This window comes from Schistocerca nitens, chromosome 5 (genome assembly GCF_023898315.1).
Source record: "Schistocerca nitens isolate TAMUIC-IGC-003100 chromosome 5, iqSchNite1.1, whole genome shotgun sequence".
Lineage (NCBI taxonomy): Eukaryota > Metazoa > Arthropoda > Insecta > Orthoptera > Acrididae > Schistocerca > Schistocerca nitens.
In genome coordinates this window covers 221226748-221249855 of record NC_064618.1, presented here as the reverse complement: position 1 = coordinate 221249855, position 23108 = coordinate 221226748, and the positions used below count along the sequence as shown (strand labels likewise).

Below are 23108 nucleotides of genomic sequence, written 5' to 3'. Positions count from 1 at the left end.
GATGTTATGTTTATAATATTCTCCTTAAACTTCTGCCGGAAAATTGTAGTTCCTTGGAAGCTCTTCTTGCATATTTCTTGGGTGATCAAACGAATGCAACGAATGCAACAAGCTGCAGATTTTCTTCACTAGTTACTGATTTTGGATGGCCACTGAGAGGTAAGCCTGCTACTTAACCTGTCGACCTCGAACCTTCGATCTAATCTGTAGACAGCTTACCTGCGTAGAACTTTTCAACCAGAGATCCTCTTACGTCTTCGTAATTTGTACCAGAGCTCTAAAGCAAATATATGGAGCTCTGTAGATAATTTTTATTCATACTGTACACTTTTCACGCTCAGACTGTCAAAATAACAGACTAGTCCCGCCATTGCCCTTCAAATAAATTTCACTGCGCACAGGTTTTACAACATGCACGATGTGCCAAGAGGAATGATCAGCATTCACGGATGTGATACATATAGCCATTTGAAGGAGAAAAGTCTAGTAAACAGTGGCTCTAAAATGCATACCTTGAAAGCTATGACAATTGTTTAGTAGAGGAGACATTTTCCACAGTAGTGAAGATGAACAAGTGCTCATAGCTCTTAAGATATGCATTTTACAGCCCACAGTTACTGGAATTTTTTCTTGTTTTGGTCCATAACATCTAGTTTTCTCTCAAACGTTGGAAAACAGGCTTCTAAGGACAGATTCTTACACCAAGTACTTTACATTCAAATACATTTTTTAATTAGCTTATACAGGGTGTTACAAAAAGGTACGGCCAAACTTTCAGGAAGCATTCCTCACACACAAATAAAGAAAAGATGTTATGTGGACATGTGTCCGGAAACGCTTAATTTCCATGTTAGAGCTCATTTTAGTTTCGTCAGTATGTACTGTACTTCCTCGATCACCACCAGTTGGCCCAATTGAAGGAAGGTAATGTTGACTTCGGTGCTTGTGTTGACATGCGACTCATTGCATCAAGCACATCAGTACGTACCATCAACAGGTTAGTGCTCATCACGAACGTGGTTTTGCAGTCAGTGCAATGTTTACAAATGCGGAGTTGGCAGATGCCCATTTGATGTATGGATTAGCACGGGGCAACAGCCGTGGCGCGGTATGTTTGTATCGAGACGGATTTCCAGAACGAAGGTGTCGCGACAGGAAGACGTTCGAAGCAATTGATCGGCGGCTCAGGGAGCACGGAACATTCCAGCCTATGACTCGCGACTGGGGAAGACCTAGAACGACTAGGACACCTGCAATGGACGAGGCAATTTTTCGTGCAGTTGACGATAACCCTAATGTCAGCGCAGAGAAGTTGCTGCTGTACAAGGTAATGTTGACCACATCACTGTATGGAGAGTGCTACGGGAGAACCAGTTGTTTCCGTACCATGTACAGCGTGTGCAGGCACTATCAGCAGCTGTTTGGCCTCCACGGGTACACTTCTGCGAATGGTTCATCCAACAATGTGTCAATCCTCATTTCAGTGCAAATGTTCTCTTTACGGATGAGGCTTCATTCCAAGGTGATCAAATTGTAAATTTTCACAATCAACATGTGTGGGCTGACGAGAATCCGCACGCAATTGTGCAATCACGTCTTCAGCACAGATTTTCTGTGAACGTTTGGGCAGGCATTGTTGGTGATGTCTTGATTGGGCCCCATGTTCTTCCACCTGCGCTCAATGGAGCACGTTATCACGATTTCATACGGGATACTCTACCTGTGCTGCTAGAACATGTGCCTTTACAAGTACGACACAACATGAGGTTCATGCACGATGGAGCTCCTGCGCATTTCAGTAGAAGTGTTCGTACGCTTCTCAACAACAGATTCGGTGACCGATGGATTGGCAGAGGCGGACCAATTCCATGGCCTCCACGCTCTTCTGACCTCAACCCTCTTGACTTTCATTTATGGGGGCATTTGAAAGCTCTTGTCTACGCAACCCCGGTACCAAATGTAGAGACTCTTCTTGCTCGTATTGTGGATGGCTGTAATACAATACGCCATTCTCCAGGGCTCCATCAGCGCATCAGGGATTCCATGCGACGGAGGGTGGATGCATGTATCTTCGCCAACGGAGGACATTTTGAACATTTCCTGTAACAAAGTGTTTGAAGTCACGCTGGTACGTTCTGTTGCTGTGTGTTTCCATTCCACAATTAATTTGATTTCAAGAGAAGTAATAAAATGAGCTCTAACATGGAAAGTAAGCGTTTCCGGACACATGTCCACATAACATATTTTCTTTCTTTGTGTGTGAGGAATGTTTCCTGAAAGTTTGGCCATACCTTTTTGTAACACCCTGTAGATGTGATAGGCCAACGGTCTTGCTGTGATGGTAACACCGGTTGTCTTCAGATCACCGAAGTTAAGCACTGTTGGTCTTGGCTAGCACTTGAATGGGTCATCATCCGGGCCTGCCGAGTGCTGTTGGCAAGTGAGGTGCATTCAGCCCTTGTGAGGCCAATTGAGGAGCTACTTTACTGAGAGGTAGCGGCACTGGTCACGAAAACTAACAACGGCTGGAAGAGCGATATGCTGACCATATGCCACTCCACATCCACATCCAGTGAGGCCCTAAAGGCTGAGGATGACACGGCGGCCAGTCGGTACCGTTGAGCATTCAAGGCCCGTTCGGACGGTGGTTCTTTGTTTGTATATGTGATGACGGCATGAGAGGTACACCAACTCCTTGTCCAATTTATGACCAACTAAGATGTACGTCCGATTAAGACAGCCAGTGTTTGAAGCAGTTGTGTCGCTGCAGGGTATTTGTGCATTGTCTTCAATATCCCCGTAAGTTAATGAATTCCAAAAAACGTTCTCTTGCTCTTTACCAGAACCATTCTGTAATTTTGGAACGTCAATGAGCTGTTCACAGTCCCCAAATGTAACAATGGTTAGAAGTCTTTCTTCGTTGGGTCCCCGACGTTTCATGCAGTTTTCCATCCCCGTGCACAGTAAGAAAAGCAAAGATATCATTATTGAAAGCTGATTTAATTGTTTGAGACCATTCTCTTCTTTTCTTCTGTCTAAATCTATAAAGAGAAGATTTATTCATGTGGATCTCTTCTGTACTGTGACCAAGTGTCTCTCCTGTCGCCTAAAGCATATATACACAATCTCTTACACTCAGCTGGCACATCCAACGCAGCTGCTAATTTTTCAATACTAAAATGTGTGGCGTCTCACCTTGCAGCATTCTTCAATGAACTACTCTCAGAAGTACGTTCTAGAAACTCAGCGTCACCAACATGAATTTCATCTGAACTTAAATATGCCTTATATGATTTTTCAGATGATGATGAAGGAAATACAACAGAAGATATAGAAGAAGATGCTGTGCTCTTTTGTTTCTCTTGTCTTTTCAGTTTATCAAGTTTTCTCTGCCTCGCCGTTTCTTCCTTATCCGCAAGTATTCGGTCTACGCCTGCAACATCGCCTTCACGCCCAGTCTCTCTCCGCCGAAATAAAAACATCGTGTCTTATTCCAACTTGACTGTTTCAAGGGCATTGGCATGTGCAATATCAAATAAATTATCCAAATTATTTATAAACGTATCTTCACGGCGCTCGAACATTTCTTGATACTTTTCTGCGTTTTTCGCAATTTTCTCCACCTCGAAACAATTCAGTAAGTTTTTGTGGACAATGCTGAACAGTTCTTACCGGAAGTTTTGCTTTCTGCCGAAATATAATGCACTCGTAAACCACAAGTACAGCGGTTTCATCAAAGTTTAATTTTACTTCCCTTATGTTGTATTATTTATTTGATGGTAATTCGTGTCCAGTTATTTGATGTTTCATATTTCCTATTAAAAACACACGTTCCTTGGTTACGCGCAGTTAATGTGACATCTTAGGTAGCGGCTGCAATAATCGTAAGACACGATGGCTAAAAAATAAACAACTGACTGCACTGCAAGTGCATATACTGATAAGCCGTGATGACGTCATCGCGACATCTCAGCTCAAGTCGGCTCGAGTTACAGTGCTCCGATCGTAATAGAAGTATGTACAGACGTGTTGTCGATTCAAAACAATATTGGAGAGCGAGCGTTCAAAACTATTGGTGACTCTGCTGCATATAAATAACTTCAAAAAGAAACTAGAAATAAAATCACACACAAACTATATATTGGGGTGTGATTTTATTTCTTGCTTGGAAGACATAATGTATGTGATGTTGTTTCTCGTTTCTTCTTGAAGTTGGTGTAAGGTTCGACTGGTCGCTAGAAAATGCCCAGGGGTGCGAAGTCATGAAATAAAGTGATTATATTTCAAAATAAAATAGTCTGCACAGGAATATGACTTCCTTCAAATAGCATCTGTCTAATGGAAAGCAAACGAAAGCAGAAAGAAAGTATACCACTGTTATCTGTCGGAAAAAAATCTTGTTCGTCCTGAATCACAAACCGAAAGCACTCTTTAAGAAGAAACTAGAAATAAAATCACACACACAAAATATATATGTGTGTGTGATTTTATTTCTTACTTGGAAGACATGGAGTATAGCAGCAAGTACAGGGTTTAGCTAAGGTCCCATATATATATATATATATATATATATATATATATATATATATATATATATAGTGTGTGTTATTTCATGGGACCTTAGCTAGTAATTTCTTGAAGTCGGTGTAAGATTCGACTGGTCGCTATAAAATGCCCAGTGGGTGCGAAATTATGAAATAAAGTGATTTCAAAATAAAACAGTCTACACAGGAAAATGATTTCCTTCAAGTAGCATCTGTATAACGGAACGTAAATGAAAGCAGAAAGAAAGTATAACGTATTTTACCACTATTATCCGTCGGAAAATGATCTTGTTCGCCCTGAATCACAAACCGAAAGCAATCGTGAACCACTGATTATTTGCTCGTGGTTTTTTTTAGAGAAAAGCTTACATTGTACGTGATTTTTCAATTTGGTTGTGGCTCCGTCAGACGCACGCGTACAAAACTAATTTACTCGGTTTTGTGAAAATGAAGTAATTTTGATTGATTTGTCCAGGTGGACATCAGACAAGTCATGAGAAAGCTTTGAACATTTGGTCATATCTGCCCATACATGGACTATCAAATACAAATGAGACGAGAACTGCTACGGAATAATCATTAATACTTTGGTACAACAGATAGCTGAAGGAGAGGTATCGATTCGAATTGGGGAGAAACCAGATTTATGACATAATTTGGCTAAAAGAGGGTTAGACTGATACGACACGCCGTGAGACATTAAGTAATAGTTAATTTGGTAAGGAAGGGAAGAGTGGAGAATAAAAATTGTAGAGAGCGTGAATACAGTAAGCAAATACAAAGAAATGTGGAGTGCAGTAGATATGGAAATATGAAAAGACTCACACAACGTAGACTAGTGTGGAGAGCCGCATCAACCTAGTCTTCAAAATAAGTACTTTATCAACAAGAACAGCCCATAAAATCAACCACTGAGGTTTAAATGAACCAACAAACTCTTATCCAGAGTTAAGGCAGAATAACTTTAAAATGGCAGCAGTTGCTATTAAAACTGTATTGGTAACAAATATGTGATCTACTAAACAGACGTTAAAGGTAACAAAATGAAATACAGTCATTTATCAACATCCAGGTGCCTCATTTTAGCAGGTGATGAACGTTTCTTAGAAAATTTGAGTCGTGAGCACAGAATGAAACTGTTTGGCCAGTATCCCAGTGAATTTTAAAGGGCGATCAAAAAAGTTCCGTTCGAAGGCCTTACAGTCCAGACTCGGTATGCTAATCAGGCAAAATCGCCTTGAACACTGAGACAGTATCCCATTGACGCACCAGGTTGAAAATCCCCTGTTGATACAACACTGTGCCCTGTTGCGTGGAGAAGCCCGTAACTGATTGCCGCCCATCCTCGTCTGACAGGAATCATCGACCTTCCAAGGGCTTTTTTATGGACCGAAGGCGTGATAACAGCATAGGGAGAGGTCAGAACGATAGGGCGGACGCTCGAGTCTCTCCAGCTTCAGTTGGCGCCAGTTTTGGGTTACGACATTTGCGATATGGGGACATGCGTTATCACGAAGCAGCACCAATCCTTGGCGCAGTTTTCATGGACATGGGGACGCTTCGACTGGCATGTTGCCCCATACACATTGTTCATTCTCCGCTGGATGTCTACTGGCGTTTGTCCTTCTGCAGCGAAGATAAGAATGACAGCACATTGGTCCTGTGTGGTCGCACGTGGTAATAACGTCGCCACAGTGACTTTTCCACATCTACCGCATGCACGTCGGAAAGACATGAATGCCGCCCTAATCCCTTATCTACGTATCGTTGCTTATATACCCGCATAGGAGTCGCGCTACATTGCTTATACGCTGCAGCAACGCCCTCAAACGGAAACTTTTTGATCGTGCCTTATATATTATCGATGGCTTCACTGGAACGATCTCACGTGCGATTCTGCGCTCGTTTTGTTTGGTCTGCACCTCATTTGATCCAGCAACGCATATCCGATGACCGCTCTTCCGACGCGATCATAATTACTTATAAACATAGTAATTTCTTACCTTGCTTCTTCACAAACATCTGCTGCTTAAGAGTGTTCTCCTGCACCACTTCCTTCATCTTGATATCGCCCAAGACATACGTGACGTTGCCGACGGTGACTGCCTGTGAATCTGATACTTCCAGATGCTCCAAGGTCTGTTCACCGTGCAACAGAGAAGACAGCACCTCCAAGACGTCTCCTTCGCTCTGTATGACGCCGCCATCTTCTGCTCTCTCCTGTTCCCGCGATGCGCCGGGGTCGACGTGCTCAGTAATCGACTGACGAGTGAGTCTGCCATGCAGCTGTTCAGAGCTGTCCAGATCCTCTGTGGTACGGCTGGTGGCAGAGTGGGAGGAAGGTTCGCAACTGTCCGCTTGGCCCTCGGCGCCATCAGACTTGTCGCCGTCATCAAAATCATCGTCTCTCCCAGAGGCTCTCTCATTTGCATTAGAACTTCGTTCGCCCGAGGTCACACCTCCGAGCAGACGCCTGCAGGTTGAGGGCGGCTGTTCTCGGAACAGTGACAGCTCTCCTGCTGCCATAGAAACGACGACGACGCTCAAATCACTAACCACGCCCAGAAACGAGCGACGCCGGCAGACTGGTAGAACGCGCCTCGCGGCATGATAACAAGTGCCGCGTCTACCCCTCTTCCCTACTCCCCCTCCTCCGGCGCAGCCCCACCACTAACGTCCTTCCTGTCCCCTCCTTGCAGTCTGCGAGATAGACTCACTGTTCGTTTTTCGCAGACGTTATGCACTCGACGTCGGCTTGTTGCTTGAAGAGTAGAATCGAAAAGGAGAGCGAATGCAAGACAGGAGCACGGCGAGGAAAGCCTTACTCCAGTAAGGAAGAAAAAAGAAGCTGCGACAGGCACTCTAAAGCAAAATAGCTACAAAATGTTAGCAGCTGCAAGCACCTGGCAGATTCCATCACTTTCATTGGCGAGAGCGATGTGGCCTTGTTGTAGTAACATCTCATAATACACTCTCCTCTCCAACGCTACACTGAAACTAGGACATCTCTATTATCACTCCCGCGATAATTACCAAACAGCATGGTCATTATACGACGCAAGTTAACTAAACTGCTTTATGAATTGTATTTTGAACTATGTAATGTCACTGATGACAGTCAGTACATGCAATTTCTTGACAAAGCTGATGCACAGGCTAATAAATTACAACAATAAATAGAATATAAGCAAAAGTTTCAGTTTTGATCTCAAACAGAACACAGATCGAATCTACAGACAATGCCTCTACACCAAATAAATTCTGTCATAGAGTGTGAACAAAACTTCCTACAGATACATAGATACTCCTCCAGCCACCGTAAGGTGCGTGGCGGAGGGTACCCTGTACCACTACTAGTCATTTCCTTTCCTGTTCCACTCGCAAATAGAGCGAGGGTAAAACGACTGTCTGTATACCTCCGTATGAGCGATAATTTTATCTTATTTTCGTGGTCCGCAAGCGCAACGTACATTGGCGTTAACTTCAAATGCCGGTTCGCTGAATTTTCTCACTAGTGTTATCCGAAAAGAACGTCGACTTCCCTCCAAGGAAGCATCCCTCCCGGAGCATCGCCGGAAGCTTGCTTGTTGTTCGAACTTGCCGGTAACATATCTAGAAGCCCGCGTCTGAATTACACTACTGGCCATTAAAATTGCTACACCGCGAAGATGACGTGCTACAGACGCGAAATTTAACCCACAGGAAGAAGATGCTGTGATAGGCAAATGATTGGCTTTTCAGAGCATTCACACCAGGTTGGCGCCGGTGGCGACACCTTCAACGTGCTGACACGAGGAAAGTTTCCAATCGATTTCTCATACACAAACAGCAGTTGACCAGCGTTGCTTGCTGAAACGTTGTTATGATGCCTCGTAGGAGGAGGAGAAAAGCGTGCCATCACGTTTCCGACTTTGATAAAGGTCGGATTGTAGCCTATCGCGGTTGCGGTTTATCGTATCGCGACATTGCTGCTCGCGTTGGTCGAGATCAAATGACTGTTAGCAGTATATGGAATCGGTGGGTTCAGGAGGGTAATACGGAACGCCGTGCTGGATTCAAACGGCTTCGTATCACTAGCAGTCGAGATGACAGGCATCTTATCCGCATGGCTGTAACGGATCGTGCAGCCACGTCTCGATCCCAGAGTCAACAGATGGGGACGTTTGCAAGACAACAACCATCTGCACGAACAGTTCGACCACGTTTGCTGCAGCATGGACTATCAGCTCGGAGACCATGGCTGCAGTCACCCTTGACGCTGCATCACAGACAGGAGCGCCTGCAATGGTGTACTCAACGACGAACCTGGGTGCACAAATGACAAAACGTCATTTTTTCGGATGAATCCAGGTTCTGTTTTCAGCATCATGATGGTCTCATCCGTGTTTGGCGACATCACGGTGAATGCACATTATAAGCGTATATTCGTCATCGCCATGCTGGCGTATCACCCGGCGTGATAGTATGGGGCGCCATTGGTTACACGTCTCGATCACCTCTTGTTCACACTGACGGTACTTTGAACAGTGGACGTTACATTTCAGATATATTACGACCCGTGGCTCTACCCTTCATTCGATCCCTGCGAAACCATACATTTCAGCAGGATAATGCACGACCGCATGTTACAGGTCCTGTACGGGCCTTTCTGGATACAGAAAATGTTCGACTGCTGATCTGGCCAGCACATTCTCCAGATCTCTCACCAATTGAAAACGTCTGGTCAACAGTAGCCGAGCAACTGGCTCGTCACAATACGCCAGTGACTACTCTTGATGAACTGTGGTATCGTGTTGTACCTGTACACGCCATCCAAGCTCTGTTTGACTCAATGCCCAGGCGTATCAAGACCGTTATTACGGCCAGAGGTGGTTGTTCTGGGTACTGATTTCTCAGGATCTATGCACCCAAATTGGGTGAAAATGTAATCACATGTCAGTTTTAGTATAGTTTATTTGTCCAATGAATACCCGTTTATCATCTGCATTTCTTCTTGTTGTAGCAGTTTTAATGGCCAGTAGTGTACTTCGATGTGCTCCTTCAATCCGACCTGGTACTGATCCCAAACGCTCGAGCAGTATTCAAGAATATGTCGCACCAGCATCCTGTATGCGGTCTCCTTTACAGATGAACTATACTTTCCTAAAATTCTCACAATAAAAAGAAGTCGACTGTTCACCTTCTCTACCACAATTACCACAATCCTCAAATGCGCGTTCCATTTCATATCTTTTTGCAACGTTACGCCCTTATACAGGGTGTTACAAAAATAATATACGTATTTCGAATACATTAAACTTCAAGACATATGAATATGAAACTTTACACACATATTTACGAACCTCTCAAGTTCAGATTACAAATGTTCAATATGTCCTCAATCAGCGACACAAACAATATCACATCGATACTCAGATTCCTCCCATATTCGGGCAAGCATGTCCTTTGTCACTGTTATGGCGGTACTGATCCGGTTCTTCAACTCTTCCATATTCTATGGGAGTGGTGGTACATAAACTTTGTCTTTAACGAAACCCCACAGTAAGAAGTCAGAGGGTGTCAAATCCGGTGACTGTGGAGCCTAGCTGAGACATGCAAAGTCGCCAGCTCCTTGACGACCAATCCAACGGTTCGGTAGAGTTTTTCAGATATTCACTTGGCGACTCCAGTGAGGGAGTGCTCCCTCTTGTTGAAAAATGAAGTTTTCTTCGTGCAGCCTCTGCAACAACAGGTTTTGTAAGATAGCGAGATACTACTGACCGTTAACCGTGTTTCCATCAAAGAAAAATGAGCCGTAAACAGATGATTGGTATATCTCAAAAAACACATTGACTTCGGGCGAATCTCGTACATGTTCAGTGGCTGCATGTGGGTTCTGTAGGCCCCAAATTCGAACACTGTGTTTGTTTGCCTGAACGCTAACAGGGAAAGTCGCTTCATCACTGAACACGATGCGATGTGTAAAAATGTTATCATTGTCAGTAGCATCAAGAATCTCATTACAAAATGCCACACGTTTGTGATTGTCATTAGGACGCAGAGTTTGTAATAGCTGTAACTTGTACGGCTTCATAACCAAATGACGTCTCAAAACACGCCAAATTGTTGTTGTAGGTAGTTTAACTCCCGACTGGCACGAGTTGATTCTGAAGAACTACACTGGAAAGCGGTTTGAATTCGTGCAATATTTTCTTCAAGGACACGAGGGCGGCCAAGACTGTTTCGTTTACATACACATCCTGCGTCTAGAAACTGTCGATGCCATCTGCGAATGTTCCACCCATTCGGAGAATCAATTTGGTACCTCAACTCCAAACGTCTTTGCACTGTAATCACGGAATTGCACTTCACAAACTCGAGAACACAAAATGATTTCTACTGCGGAGTAGCCATTTTAAACATATGACGGTTACCAAGCAAAACCGAAGACAACTGACATCTAGCGGCTATTAATATAAACTAGACTATGTATTCGTTTCTCCAATAGCCGAGCCAAAGTGCGGCGATCGATAGTTTGGACAAAATAATACTTTGTAATACCGGTACATATATTCTTTTTGAAACACCCTGTATTTAAACGACTGACTGTGTCAAGCAGGACACTACTAATGCTGTATTAGAACATTACGGATTTGTTTATCCTACTCATCCGCATTAACTTGCATTTCCCCACATTCATAGCTAGCTGCCATTCATCACACCAACTCCAAATTCTACCTAGGTCATATAGTATCTTGCTGCAGTCACTTAACTTCGACAGCTTACCGTACACCGCAGCATCATCAGCGAACATCAGCAGATTGCTGTACACCTCGTCCGCCAAATCATTTATGTATATAGAGGACAACAGCGATCCTGGGCACGCCTGACGATACCCTTGTCCCGAACTTCCGCCGTCGAAGACAACATGATGGGTTCTGGTACTTAAGAAGTCTTTAGATTAGATTAATTATTCATTCCATAGACCCATAAAAGAGGGAATCCTCCTGGGGGGGGGGGGGGGGGGGGGAACGTGTCAGATAAACACATTACAAAAATGTAATTAGAAAAATTTGAGTTTCATTAATTTTAATGATCCTCAGTCAATAAACAGTAAAATTATGTACATTAATTAAATTTAAACTTCTAATATTTACAGGTTTAATACCTACGTCTGCTTTCATTAAATCCATCATTCAGACATTTGCTAGTTTCTTGGCTATTACAACCAAGCATTGTCAAAAAATTAAAGTAAATTATTCATTTCACTGATCCTCAGTTAAGAACAGTCAGACTATGTACAAGATTTAAAATTAAACTTCCACTATTTACAGACTTAAGACTTACATCTGCTTTCCATACATCCATCATTCACACAGTAGGTAGTAACTTGGCTGTTACAACCAAGTATTGTCAAAAATTAAAGTAAAATAAATGTTCATTAAAATGGTCTACTGCACTTGTTGAGAAACTCATGCATGGAATAGGAGTTGGCCACCAAAAATTCTTTTACATTATGTTTAAATGGTGCTTTGTCTGAAACTAAACTCTTAATGGTTGTTGGTAACTTATTGAAAATATGCGTTGCTTTGAGTCATTCACATATCAGTGAACTTATTCCTTATGCTCGTACCTTGGTTAAAGCCTGCAACGGGGCACCGTGTCAAATGCTTTCCGGAAATCTAGAAACATGGAATCTGGTTGTTACTCTTCATCCATAGTTCGCATTATATCATGTGAGAAAAGAGCAAGCTGAGTTTCACACGAACGATGCGTTCTAAAACCATGCTGATTCGTGGGCATAAGCTTCTCAGTCTCAAGAAAGTTTAATACATTCGAATTGGGAATATGTTCAAGGATTCCGCAGCAAACCGAAGTTAGGAAAATTGGTCTGCAATTTTGCGGGTCCATTCTTTTACGCTTCTTATATAGAGGAGACACCTGCGCTGTGTTCCAGTCACTTGGGACTCTGTGCTGGCTAAGAGATTTGCGATAAATGCGAACAAGGTAAGAGGCATGTGCCGTAGAATACTCTTTGCAAAACCGAATTCGGATTCCATCCGGACCTGGTGACTTATTTGCTTTCAAATCTTCCAGTTGCTTCTCTAAGCCAAGGATGCTTATTGCTATGTTATCCATACAGGAGTCTGTCCAGTGGTCAAAAGACGGTATGTTTGTGCGATACTCTTGCGTGAATGATTTCTTGAACGCGAAATTTAAAACTAAGCCTTTCGTTTTGCTGTCTTCCACTGCCACACCAGACTGGTCAACAAGGGAGTAAATGGAAGCCTTGGACCCACTTCGCGGTTGTACATAGGACCAGAATTTTCTCGGGTTCTCTGCCAGGTCTTTTGCTAAGATATGATGGTGGTAGTGGTTGTATGCTTCGCGCATAGATCTTTTCACAGAGGCACGAATCTCTACTAAGCCTTGCTTGTCATCATTTGTGCGTTCTCTCTTGAACCGAGAGTGCAACAACTTCTGCTTCCTCAGCATCTTCCGAATTTCGTTATTAAACCATGGTGGGTCTTTTCCGTCCTTTATCCATTTGCTAGACCCATAATTCTCCAGACCATGATTTACACTCTGCCTGAACTTTGCCCATAATCCCTCTATGTCCACCTTAGTGGAATAAATGACATTAATTCACTCCCTTAGTGAGATGCTAACAACTGCTTAAATCTGCTCTATCTAGCAGAAACACTCTCCGAGCCTTCTTGAATGATTTATTAACTTTCGTAACCATAGTTGCTATAATGACATAATGATTGCCAATCCCTGCTGCTGCTGCTGCTGATGATGATGATGTTTGGTTTGTGGGGCGCTCAACTGCGCGGTCATCAGCGCCCGTGCAAAGTTTCCATTTTTTACACTGTCCAATTTTTACACAATCTAATCTAGCCACTGTCACGAATGATGGTGGTGGTGGTGGTGGTGGTGGTGGTGGTGGTGGTGGTGGTGGTGGTGGTGATAAAACGATGAGGGCAACACACACACCCAGTCCACGGGCAGGGAAAATCCCCAACCCAGCTGGGAATTGAACCTGTGACCCCGTGATCCAGACGCAGCAACGTCACCCACTAGACCACGAGCTGCGGAAATCGCCAATCCCTGTTTCTATACTGACATTGTCGATAAGGTCCGCCCTATTAGTAGCTACATGGTCTAAGATATTTCCATTACATGCAGGCTGCTAACCAAACTGCTCAAGACAGTTTTCAGAAAACGAGTTCAAAAGTATTTCGCACAACTGTCTATCTGTACCACCCCGCAATGAATCCATAGACATCCCAGTCTGTACTTGGTTGCTTAAAGTCACCTCCAACTACACACATCAAAAAAAGTTTTGCATCGCCCCGGTTCCCGGAACTCCTGAAGGTAGACGTTGAATGTGGATATTGTATCACAGACACAGTCCCTCTGACTATTCGGAGATGTCACGAAACCCGCTCAAAGATGTAAACAACCATGCATGAGCTGCGCCTATTACACAGAGGGGGTCCGACAGCCGATCAGTTCCAGTCATTCCACCAGGAAGGAGATACACGACTCGTGTTGTCTGTAGTTCAAACATGCCTAGACGGTCAATACCGTGGTTTGATCACGTCCCCATTGTTACTTTGTGCCAGGAAGGGAAGTGTCCAGGGGTCTCGAAGTGAAACAAACCGATGTTGTTCGGACACCGAGGAGGTACAGAGAGACAGGAACTGTCGACGACATGCCTCGCTCAGGCCGCCCAAGGGCTACTACTGCAGTTGATGACCGCTACCTATGGATTATGGCTCGGAGGAACCCTGACAGCAACGCCACCATGTTGAATAATGCTTTTCGTGCACGACTCAAACTGTGCGCAATAGGCTGCATGATGCGCAACTTCGCTCCCGACGTCCATGGCGAGGTCCATCTTTGCAGCGCGGTACAGATGGGCGCAACAATATGCCGAATGGACCGCTCAGGATTGGCATCACTTTCTCTTCACCGATGAGTGTCGCATATGCCTTCAACCAGACAATCGTCGGAGACGTGTTTGCAGGCAAGCCAGTCTTGCTGAACGCCTTAGACACACTGTCCAGCGAGTGCAGCAAGGTGGAGGTTCCCTGCTGTTTTGGGGTGGCACTATGTGGGGCCGACGTACGCCGCTGATGGTCATAGAAGGCGCTGTAACGGCTGCACGATACGTGAATGCCATCCTCCGACCGATAGTGCAACCACATCGGCAGCATATTGGCGAGGCATTCGTCTTCATGGATGACTATTCGCGCCCCCGTCGTGCACATCTTTTGAATGACTTCCTTCAGGATAACGACATCGCTCGAATAGAGTGACCAAGATGTTCTCCAGACATGAGCCCTATCGAACATGCCTGGGATTGATTTTAAAGGGCTGTTCATGGATGACGTGAACCGCCAACCACTCTGAGGGATCTAAGCCGAATCGCCGTTGAGAAGTGGGACAATCTGGACCAACAGTGCCTTGATGAACTCGTGGATAGTATGCCACTAGGAATACAGGCATGCATCAATGCATGAGGACGTGCTACTTGGAAGGGCAGAAATAATGTTTAAGTTGATCTCTATCCCAATTTTCGGTACAGGTTCCGAAACTCTCGGAATCGAGGTGATGCAACACTTTTTTTGATGTGTTTAGTATAGCACGATCTGGGTATTTACGCGGTACTGACCGTAGACTTTCTTCGAATGACTCTAGAACTCTCACAGCGGAATCGGAATGCTGGTAAAAACATCCAACAATGAACTTGTTTTCACTTACACCCGTTATACTCTACCACATAAATTCACTGTCGCACTCCACTTTGACCTCAACAGAGACAATTATTTTTGTCAACTGCAATAAAGACTGCTCCTCCTATGGCCTCTAATGTGTCTTTCCAATATACGTCTCACGACACGCTAAATATCTCAGAAATTTCCACTTCGGGTTTCAGCGGTAAGGAGCTGAGCTCAAACAACACTTTCTCCCAGACTGAAAAAAAATAATATCAAGAATTTCATTATTAGCACCAAAATAGGATGTACCACGGCCAAACTAAACCACAACACACAGAATCGGAGGCACCAACAGTGCCTTCGCTTCGCTTCATGTGACCATCGACTTGGTTGGCGAGAGAACGACTAACGAAAAAAGAACAATGAGCATGCCGGTAACTCGATGAGGCCAAACAAGTGGCCGCGACCTGCAAATTTCTATGAAGGTCGTAAATACATTCACTGTAACCTCCACCGCGTCCGCGATACGATAATGCCCACATTTGAGAAATTTAGAATTAATTACCTAGCTAGAAATTATGAGTCTAACGAGTTAGTGGTAATGAGTTTTTTAAACTACATCGTAGTTGAACGCTTCCTGATTTTACCCCCCACCCTCACAGAAAATTTCATTTTACCCCTCAGAGGGTAATTATCCCCAGGTTGGCAACCACTGATCTAAACTGTCTCCATGAACATCATTCATCTCAATGATCAGATGTTAGGAGCCAAAACCAGGGGAAACAGCCCCAGACTACTGTACCACCATGCCGCAATTTCGTCGCAACCACACGATACACCGGTAAATACCTTTTACTGGGGTCTATCAGGACCACTGGAGCTCATTTCCTCACCGCATCATGTAGTGTCACCATAGAGTATATATATGTAGCCTACAGCGCATTTTCTCAGCATCAGACCGGGCTAGTCACGTGATTTTGGGAGCTTGTCTGCAATTTGCGATAATGGCGAAACTTGAATAATACACGTATTCACCTTGTTTCATATACGTTTCTGCACATTCGTGTTTTAGTAACAGCTATGGTGCAGCACTGGCGTTGTTATGGGCGTAAAGAAAAGTATGTGGAAGGAGTACCAGTCATTTTTCATAGACGTATACAACGACTGCATAATTGTGAATGTCATATTGATATGAGGCACTTAACATGTTGAAAAATATCGAGACACTGTTTTGTTTCTGCAATTTTATGAGCTTGTATTTACAAGACAAGTGCTACACAAATTTGGAATTGTGTCTGTGTAAACTGCCATTCAGGGTAAATATATCGGTACTATGTTCATATGCAGATAAAACTTGTGCATGACAGTCTGATTAATTTCCTCCAGTTTATGCAGGTTCTCAAACTCTTGAGTGTATCCAAGTATTTCTGCACGAGACAGTATCCTACACAGTGGCATTGTAACATAAGAACAGATTGGACAATATGAATCAGCGCAATAGCAAAGGTGAGAAAGATATTGTTGGCTGTCACTTCTTTTATTACTCCAGAATTCGAGCATTGATCTTATTTTTTTTTATTTATCTATTTATTGCATAGTTTATAGTTTTATTTATTTGATCAGCTGATGAAAACATGTTGTAGCTATTTTACGTGTCTATAAAAGCAGAAGGGTAAATAAAGGAAAACCGATAATAATAATGGAAATGCAGGTGATGCAGCTCGCTCACCGTGTTTACTGCAACAATTTCATAGTTCCAAATGTGTTGTTCTTTCGTGACACATCAGTGGCGTCTACGGTTTCATTGTATCATAAATAATTAGAACATAGGTTCGACAATATGAAGAAGTGAAATAAAAAACTAAATAAATACTGTTGGCTTTCATTTTTTATCCCATTACCGAAAAACCGTAAATAAATCGAAATCTGAGCTATGACACTGTGGCGAAGAAGCACAATACTACTGTTCTTCACATCTTTAAGCCAACTTCTGTTCGTAGTATTAAATTGTTAAGACGTCTGTAACACGTGTATACAAAGCTTCTGAAGATAATCTATCTGCAACAGCGAAGTAATAACATTCAGAATAAACTAAGCGCTACACGGCCTCAAATGCACCGCTCCAAAAACATGTGACTTGAGCTGCAGCAGATGTTGCGAATAGAATTCTCTTTCTGCGCATCCGAATGCTCACTTCGTAAATATTTATACTCCGTGTGACACACCACCGAATTAAATATTCTTCTCTCGCTCTACAAAATGATAACAGTGTTGTTTAAACATCTCCAATTGATGCAATTTAAGTTTGTTGCCACGCCGTGCTGACTGAAGAAATATGGGACGTTTCGGAAATCGTTCATGATATTTTATTCCTGTGCAGAAGTAATGACAATGCCGTGTTACTTAATGTAGTTTTCCAATTTCTTCGGTATATTTTTAATGATTTTCAGCTTTAGCCATCACCAGAATCTATCAGAAAACAAACAAAGAAACGATAAGTAGCTTTATAGAAGGTCACAATGTTACATACACGCAGGTGACAAAAGTCAAGACCACCTACAATACATCAGACCACAACACAGAAACCAAGATGGCGGCCGTCTTAGGCCAAGTATTTCAGCGCTACCCTAATACGAATAATTTACAAACTTCATAAATGGAAAGTAGATTCTAAATTGCGTAAGAAATGTATTGTTATGTATTTTTCTATCTTCAAACTTAAATAAAAAGTTGTCACTAAAGCCACAAATTACGTAATAAGAACTATGACGAAGTAAAATTATGACATGCAACTCAAAATCAAATCCAAAAAACTACTACAAAACACATGTAAATGGCATATTTGGACACTAATAATAATTTGCACAATAGAAGCTACATAGCAATAATAAATGAAGCGTGTAACTAAAGCACAAAATTGTATTAAACAATATGCAGTTAATTCTAGTCACTGTCATTACGTAATATGTTAGAAGTGTTTGATTTTGAGTACGTGTTGGATTTATTTGCTGCTCAGCTTGGCCACTTTGCGTTTTGTTATTTTTGCTGCAATGTCTTCATGAGTTCCTCTTTTTTGTTTGCCTAGTGTTAGAGCAATTTCCTTTGAAACACACTTTTCATTCAACAGTTTTGTGTAATTATTAATAAAAATATTTGAAAGCCCTTTAATACTTTTCTTGATTGTCTTTAAAGGAATGCCACATTTGCACACATCACTGAGGTTACTAATGCCATTTTCACACAATTCAGTTCCTAAGGCAAGTACTGCATCTCTCTTATTTTCAAGTTTTAGGAATTCTGGTTCATATGTGCTGCTAATCAGAACTTGAAAAAGTTTATATATCTTAAAACACAAGGAAATCATTATAGAAGAAGGACACTTCAATCCTCCACGATTCAGTTGGTTGAAATAGGAAAGGAGTTCTTTGGTTTCACACTGCAACAAAATTTCATCCTGTGTCTGCAACATTTCTTCACAGCCTGAACATTTTCCACCTTTTTGCAGCTTCTCAAGCACTGTTTTGCTGGTGTAGCTAGCAATACAAACCAAGACTTTCAAGTCTTCATCCATCATGGGAATGTTTGCTAGTTCCTCTAGAGCAGGTTCTAATTTATCTAAATTTTCATACTATTGGTTTCTTATGCTGTAATTTACTTTTGCTGCAAAATTATTTAATGTAAATTCACCATGTTTAGTAGATCTGAGCTTTAGTAGACTTATTACTTTCAGTTTCCTCTCAGATTCCAAGATTTGCTCAACTGAAACATTATATGTGCAGCCACTTAGCCTTCTATAAGCTCCAAATCTTGCTTCCAAAGCATCAGTTTGTAATTTTGCTGTAAGAATATAGGACCAGTTGTAAGTGTTAAAAATGTATCTGCATAACTGAACTGTTGCTGCAAGTGTGTGAGAGAAAGCAGTATATGTTTCATTGGTTAATTTTCCATGAGTAGGCAATGCATGCCAGATATCAAGAACTGTTTTCAAATTTTCAAGAAACACAAGTTTGGAGTCAGTAGGTCCAGTGATTGGGCTAGAATTATCATCTGATGTGTATTTGCCTTTCATGGGACGCTGTACATTAGAAACTGTCCACCATTTAATGATTAATTTCAAAAACTGAATAGTGCCATCAGAAATCTCAATCCCCTGACTTTTCAAAATTTCTAGTGCTGGCACATTCTTAGAATCAAAAACACTGAGAGCAAGGGTAACATTCTGTCTCTCAATAGAAGTTGGATATACTGCCTTTCTCACTAGCTTTGGGGCAAGTTTCAACAGTTTATTTTTCTCAGAATGAAACAGGTTCCTCAAATCTGAAAAGTTTGCTTCACTGACAGTATATTCACATGCAGCATTCCCTTCATCACTGTGTAGAAAGGTATTGATGAAAGCAAATGTATCCTCAATATTTGGCATTATGAAGGATTCATTTTTTGCATTCAACCAGTTATTTCTGATACACTTAAGCAAGTGCACATTGTCAAACAGAAGAAAGAGAAATTTGGATGGAGTGACTGGATTTGTAATACACAGCTGTAAAGTGCCACCACACATAAGCTGATACATTTTTCTATTAGTGCTATGGTTATCTGTTACCAGGCATATAACATCATACTTCAGCTCATGCATTAACTTTAATACATCAATTGCCATTTTCAGTAGAGTATCAGAATTAACATTTCTTACAGGAAAGAGAGCTATCACTTCTTTATAATCAGAATGTAAAGATGATGCCATGAAAACCTGTATTGTACCTGCTGTTGTAGTATCTGAAGCATTCTCAGCAACACCAAGTATCTTTCCCGCCTTATAAGAGAATTTTGAATTAACATAAACTTCATCTAGCATCACTGAAATTACTTTGTCACTTCCCTGAAGAAATTTATCTTTTTCCCTCAAAAAAGCTACCTGTGATGGACCAATACAAGGTTTATTTGGACCCATTTTGCATAGAAACTGCCTTAAATAGACAGGATGAAGTAATGTTAATACATTTGTTTTTCTCATGTGATGATAGGCACCAGGAAATGAAAAGCAAATGGTTGCTGCCCATATCAAAAGCTCAGGAAAATATCTACTTTGCTTTGTTATTGCGAGTTGTAATTGCTCCAAAACAAATTCTATTTTAGGTGCTATTTCAGTGTCAAAATCACTACCAGCTTTTAGTGCTTGTTTGAGAACATTGACTAAAATTATAATCTTGTCAATGGTGCCAGTAGAGTTATCTGTGAAACCATTTAGGTGACTCACCAGATTATCAAATTTCGTCCACTTGTCACATTTCAAGTGCTCTTCCTCCCCAGACTGTAGTATCCATTTCAAGGTGTCCATAGGCAAACACACATTTTTGTGAAACACTTTTACTTCCAAGGAACTTGATACCTTGAAGCACACTGAAACTAATGGCACATCACTGACTGAATCATCCTTTAATTTAATGAAAGATACGTAGTCATCCTTTACTAAAATTGTAAATGGACAAACATTCCTTTTCTGCACTTCGCTTTTAAAATGCTGAAAGTCAGGTATATTGTCATTTTCGCACAATTTACTGAAACTACATTCATCACGTTCCAGTAGCTGTTGAACACAATCTTCAGGATTCTTCCTTTGCTTAGGAACTGGTACTGTGTGATAAGAAGGTTGATTAGGAAAGATGGTTGGAATTGCATCATTTGTTAGTTTTGGTATTTTTCGTGGCACACGTATTGGTTCACTATGTTCCACAGGAAAAATGTCTTCCCTAACCACAAACTTAGGTTCAAAATGCTTAATGCACACCACAGCTTTATCGTTCACTTCAAAATTATCTCTAGGAATTAGTTTAATCCATTTGTTCCTCAATGCTGTCTCCTTGGGAAACTTAAATGTTGAGGTATCGTATGTTTTGCCGTAATTGGATTTACATCCTGGTACACAACAGCTACGACCCATCGCAAGAACAGTTTACACTTTAAATTATGCCGAACTTACTACAGAATATAGAAAATAAATACTAGCGTAGCACTTTTGACAACATTCACAGCATATAGTATAAATAACAGCTAGTAATAAATGCTTTCGCTTCTCTTGAAGTCACGTATACAATGTTACACACACGCGTTATGGAAACAAAAGCACGCTGGTTTGTTTCCCCCACGATTGCCGCCATATTGTCAACTATCGATATCTGCCTTAAGGTCTGATTTATTGTAGGTGGTCTTGCAAAAGTCATGGGATATCGATATTCACATACACAGATATACAGAGCAATACATTGGCGGAGCTGTCATTTGTATTCAGGTGATTGTGGCCGAATGACGGGAATAACAGACTTTCAACGCGAAATGGTAGTTGTAGCCAGACGCTTGCGACGTTTCACTTCGGAAATGATTAGGGAATTCAATTTTCCGAATGCAGTGTCAAGACAGTGCCGAGAGTACCAGATTTCAGGCATTGCCTTTCACATTACATTAATCCTTGTTCCATAGATCATGAATACGACATTTCATAATGATGTGGAACTTGTCACTTTAACATAAGTTTTCTTTACACAAAATAATTAGTTAATTAATTTTTTTCAGTTACTACTTCATAACTAAGAATTCATCTATTGAGTAGAAGGAGTTGTCATTCAGAAATTCTTTTAATTTGCTTTTAAATGTTGGTTGGCTATCTGTCAGACTTTTAATGCTGTTTGGCAAATGACCAAAGATTTTTGTGGCTGCATAATTCACCCCTTTCTGTGCCAAAGCGAGATTTAATCAAGTATAGTGAAGATCAACCTTTCTTCTAGTGTTATCGCTATGCACTTTGCTGTTATTTTTGAATTTGGATGGGTTATTAATGTCACATTTCATAAGTGAATATATGTATTACGAAGGTACTGTGCATATCACTAGTTCCTTAATTAAATTTCTGCAACTGACGTTGGGTGGGCTTCAGCTGTTATTCTGATTACATGCTTTTGTGCAATGAATACTTTCTCTCTTAATGACGAATTGCCCCAAAATATGATACCATATGAAAGCAGTGAATTAAAATAGGAATAGGAGGCTAATTTACTGATATGTTTATCACTAAAATTTGTAATAACCCTAATAGCAAAAGTAGCTGAACCTAACCATTTCAGCAGATCATCAATGTGTTTTTCTTCCAATTCATTTTCTCATCAATGCACACACCCAGAAATTTTGAATATTCTGCCTTAGCAACAGACTTCTGTTCATAGTCTATATTTATCAATTGTGTTATGCCATTGCTGTACAGAATTGTATTAACTGTATTTTCTCAAAATTTAGTGAAAGTCCATTTGCAGAGAACGACTTAACAATTTTCTGAAAGACATTATTTTCAATTTCCTCAGCTGATTCTTGCTTGTTGGGTGTGGTTACTACATTTGTATCATCAGCATAAAGAATTAGCTTTGCGTCTTCATGAATATAGGGTAGCTGGTCGTTAATATATATTAAGAATAATAAGGGACCCAAGACTGAACCCTGTGGGACACCATTCCTGTGGTCTCCGTTCCCACATTTCCCTTTTAACAATATACCAAATTGTTTAATTTTATTGTCAGATGTTCTAATCTCAGACATGATGCACATACCGGTACTTCTGGACTTTTTAATAACTTTTCTTAATACAGTGCAGTAGTTTTTATAATGTTTTACTGTTACTTTTCTGTTTACAAGATAATTTTATCCCTTTAGTAAGCCATGGCTCTTTACATGGTTTCTTACAATTATATTTCACTGTTTTCTTAGGGAAACTGTTTTCAAATATACTCACAAAGGTATCATAAAATAGTTTAAATTTTAAATTAGCATCATGTTCCCTGTACACCTCATTCCAGTCTAACTGTTGCAAACTTTC

At 41.4% G+C, this 23108-nt stretch overlaps 1 protein-coding gene across 1 annotated transcript in view; it reads right to left on the bottom strand.

Annotated features, from left to right (window-relative positions):
• Window positions 1–7117, bottom strand: part of LOC126260107 (uncharacterized) — a 191736-nt gene extending 184619 nt beyond the window's left edge. The window contains exon 1 of the mRNA XM_049957338.1: window positions 6548–7117. Coding sequence (XP_049813295.1) covers window positions 6548–7070 — 523 coding nt within the window. The 5' untranslated portion in view covers window positions 7071–7117. The remainder of the gene's footprint in view (window positions 1–6547) is intronic.
• Window positions 7118–23108: the final 15991 nt, after the last annotated feature.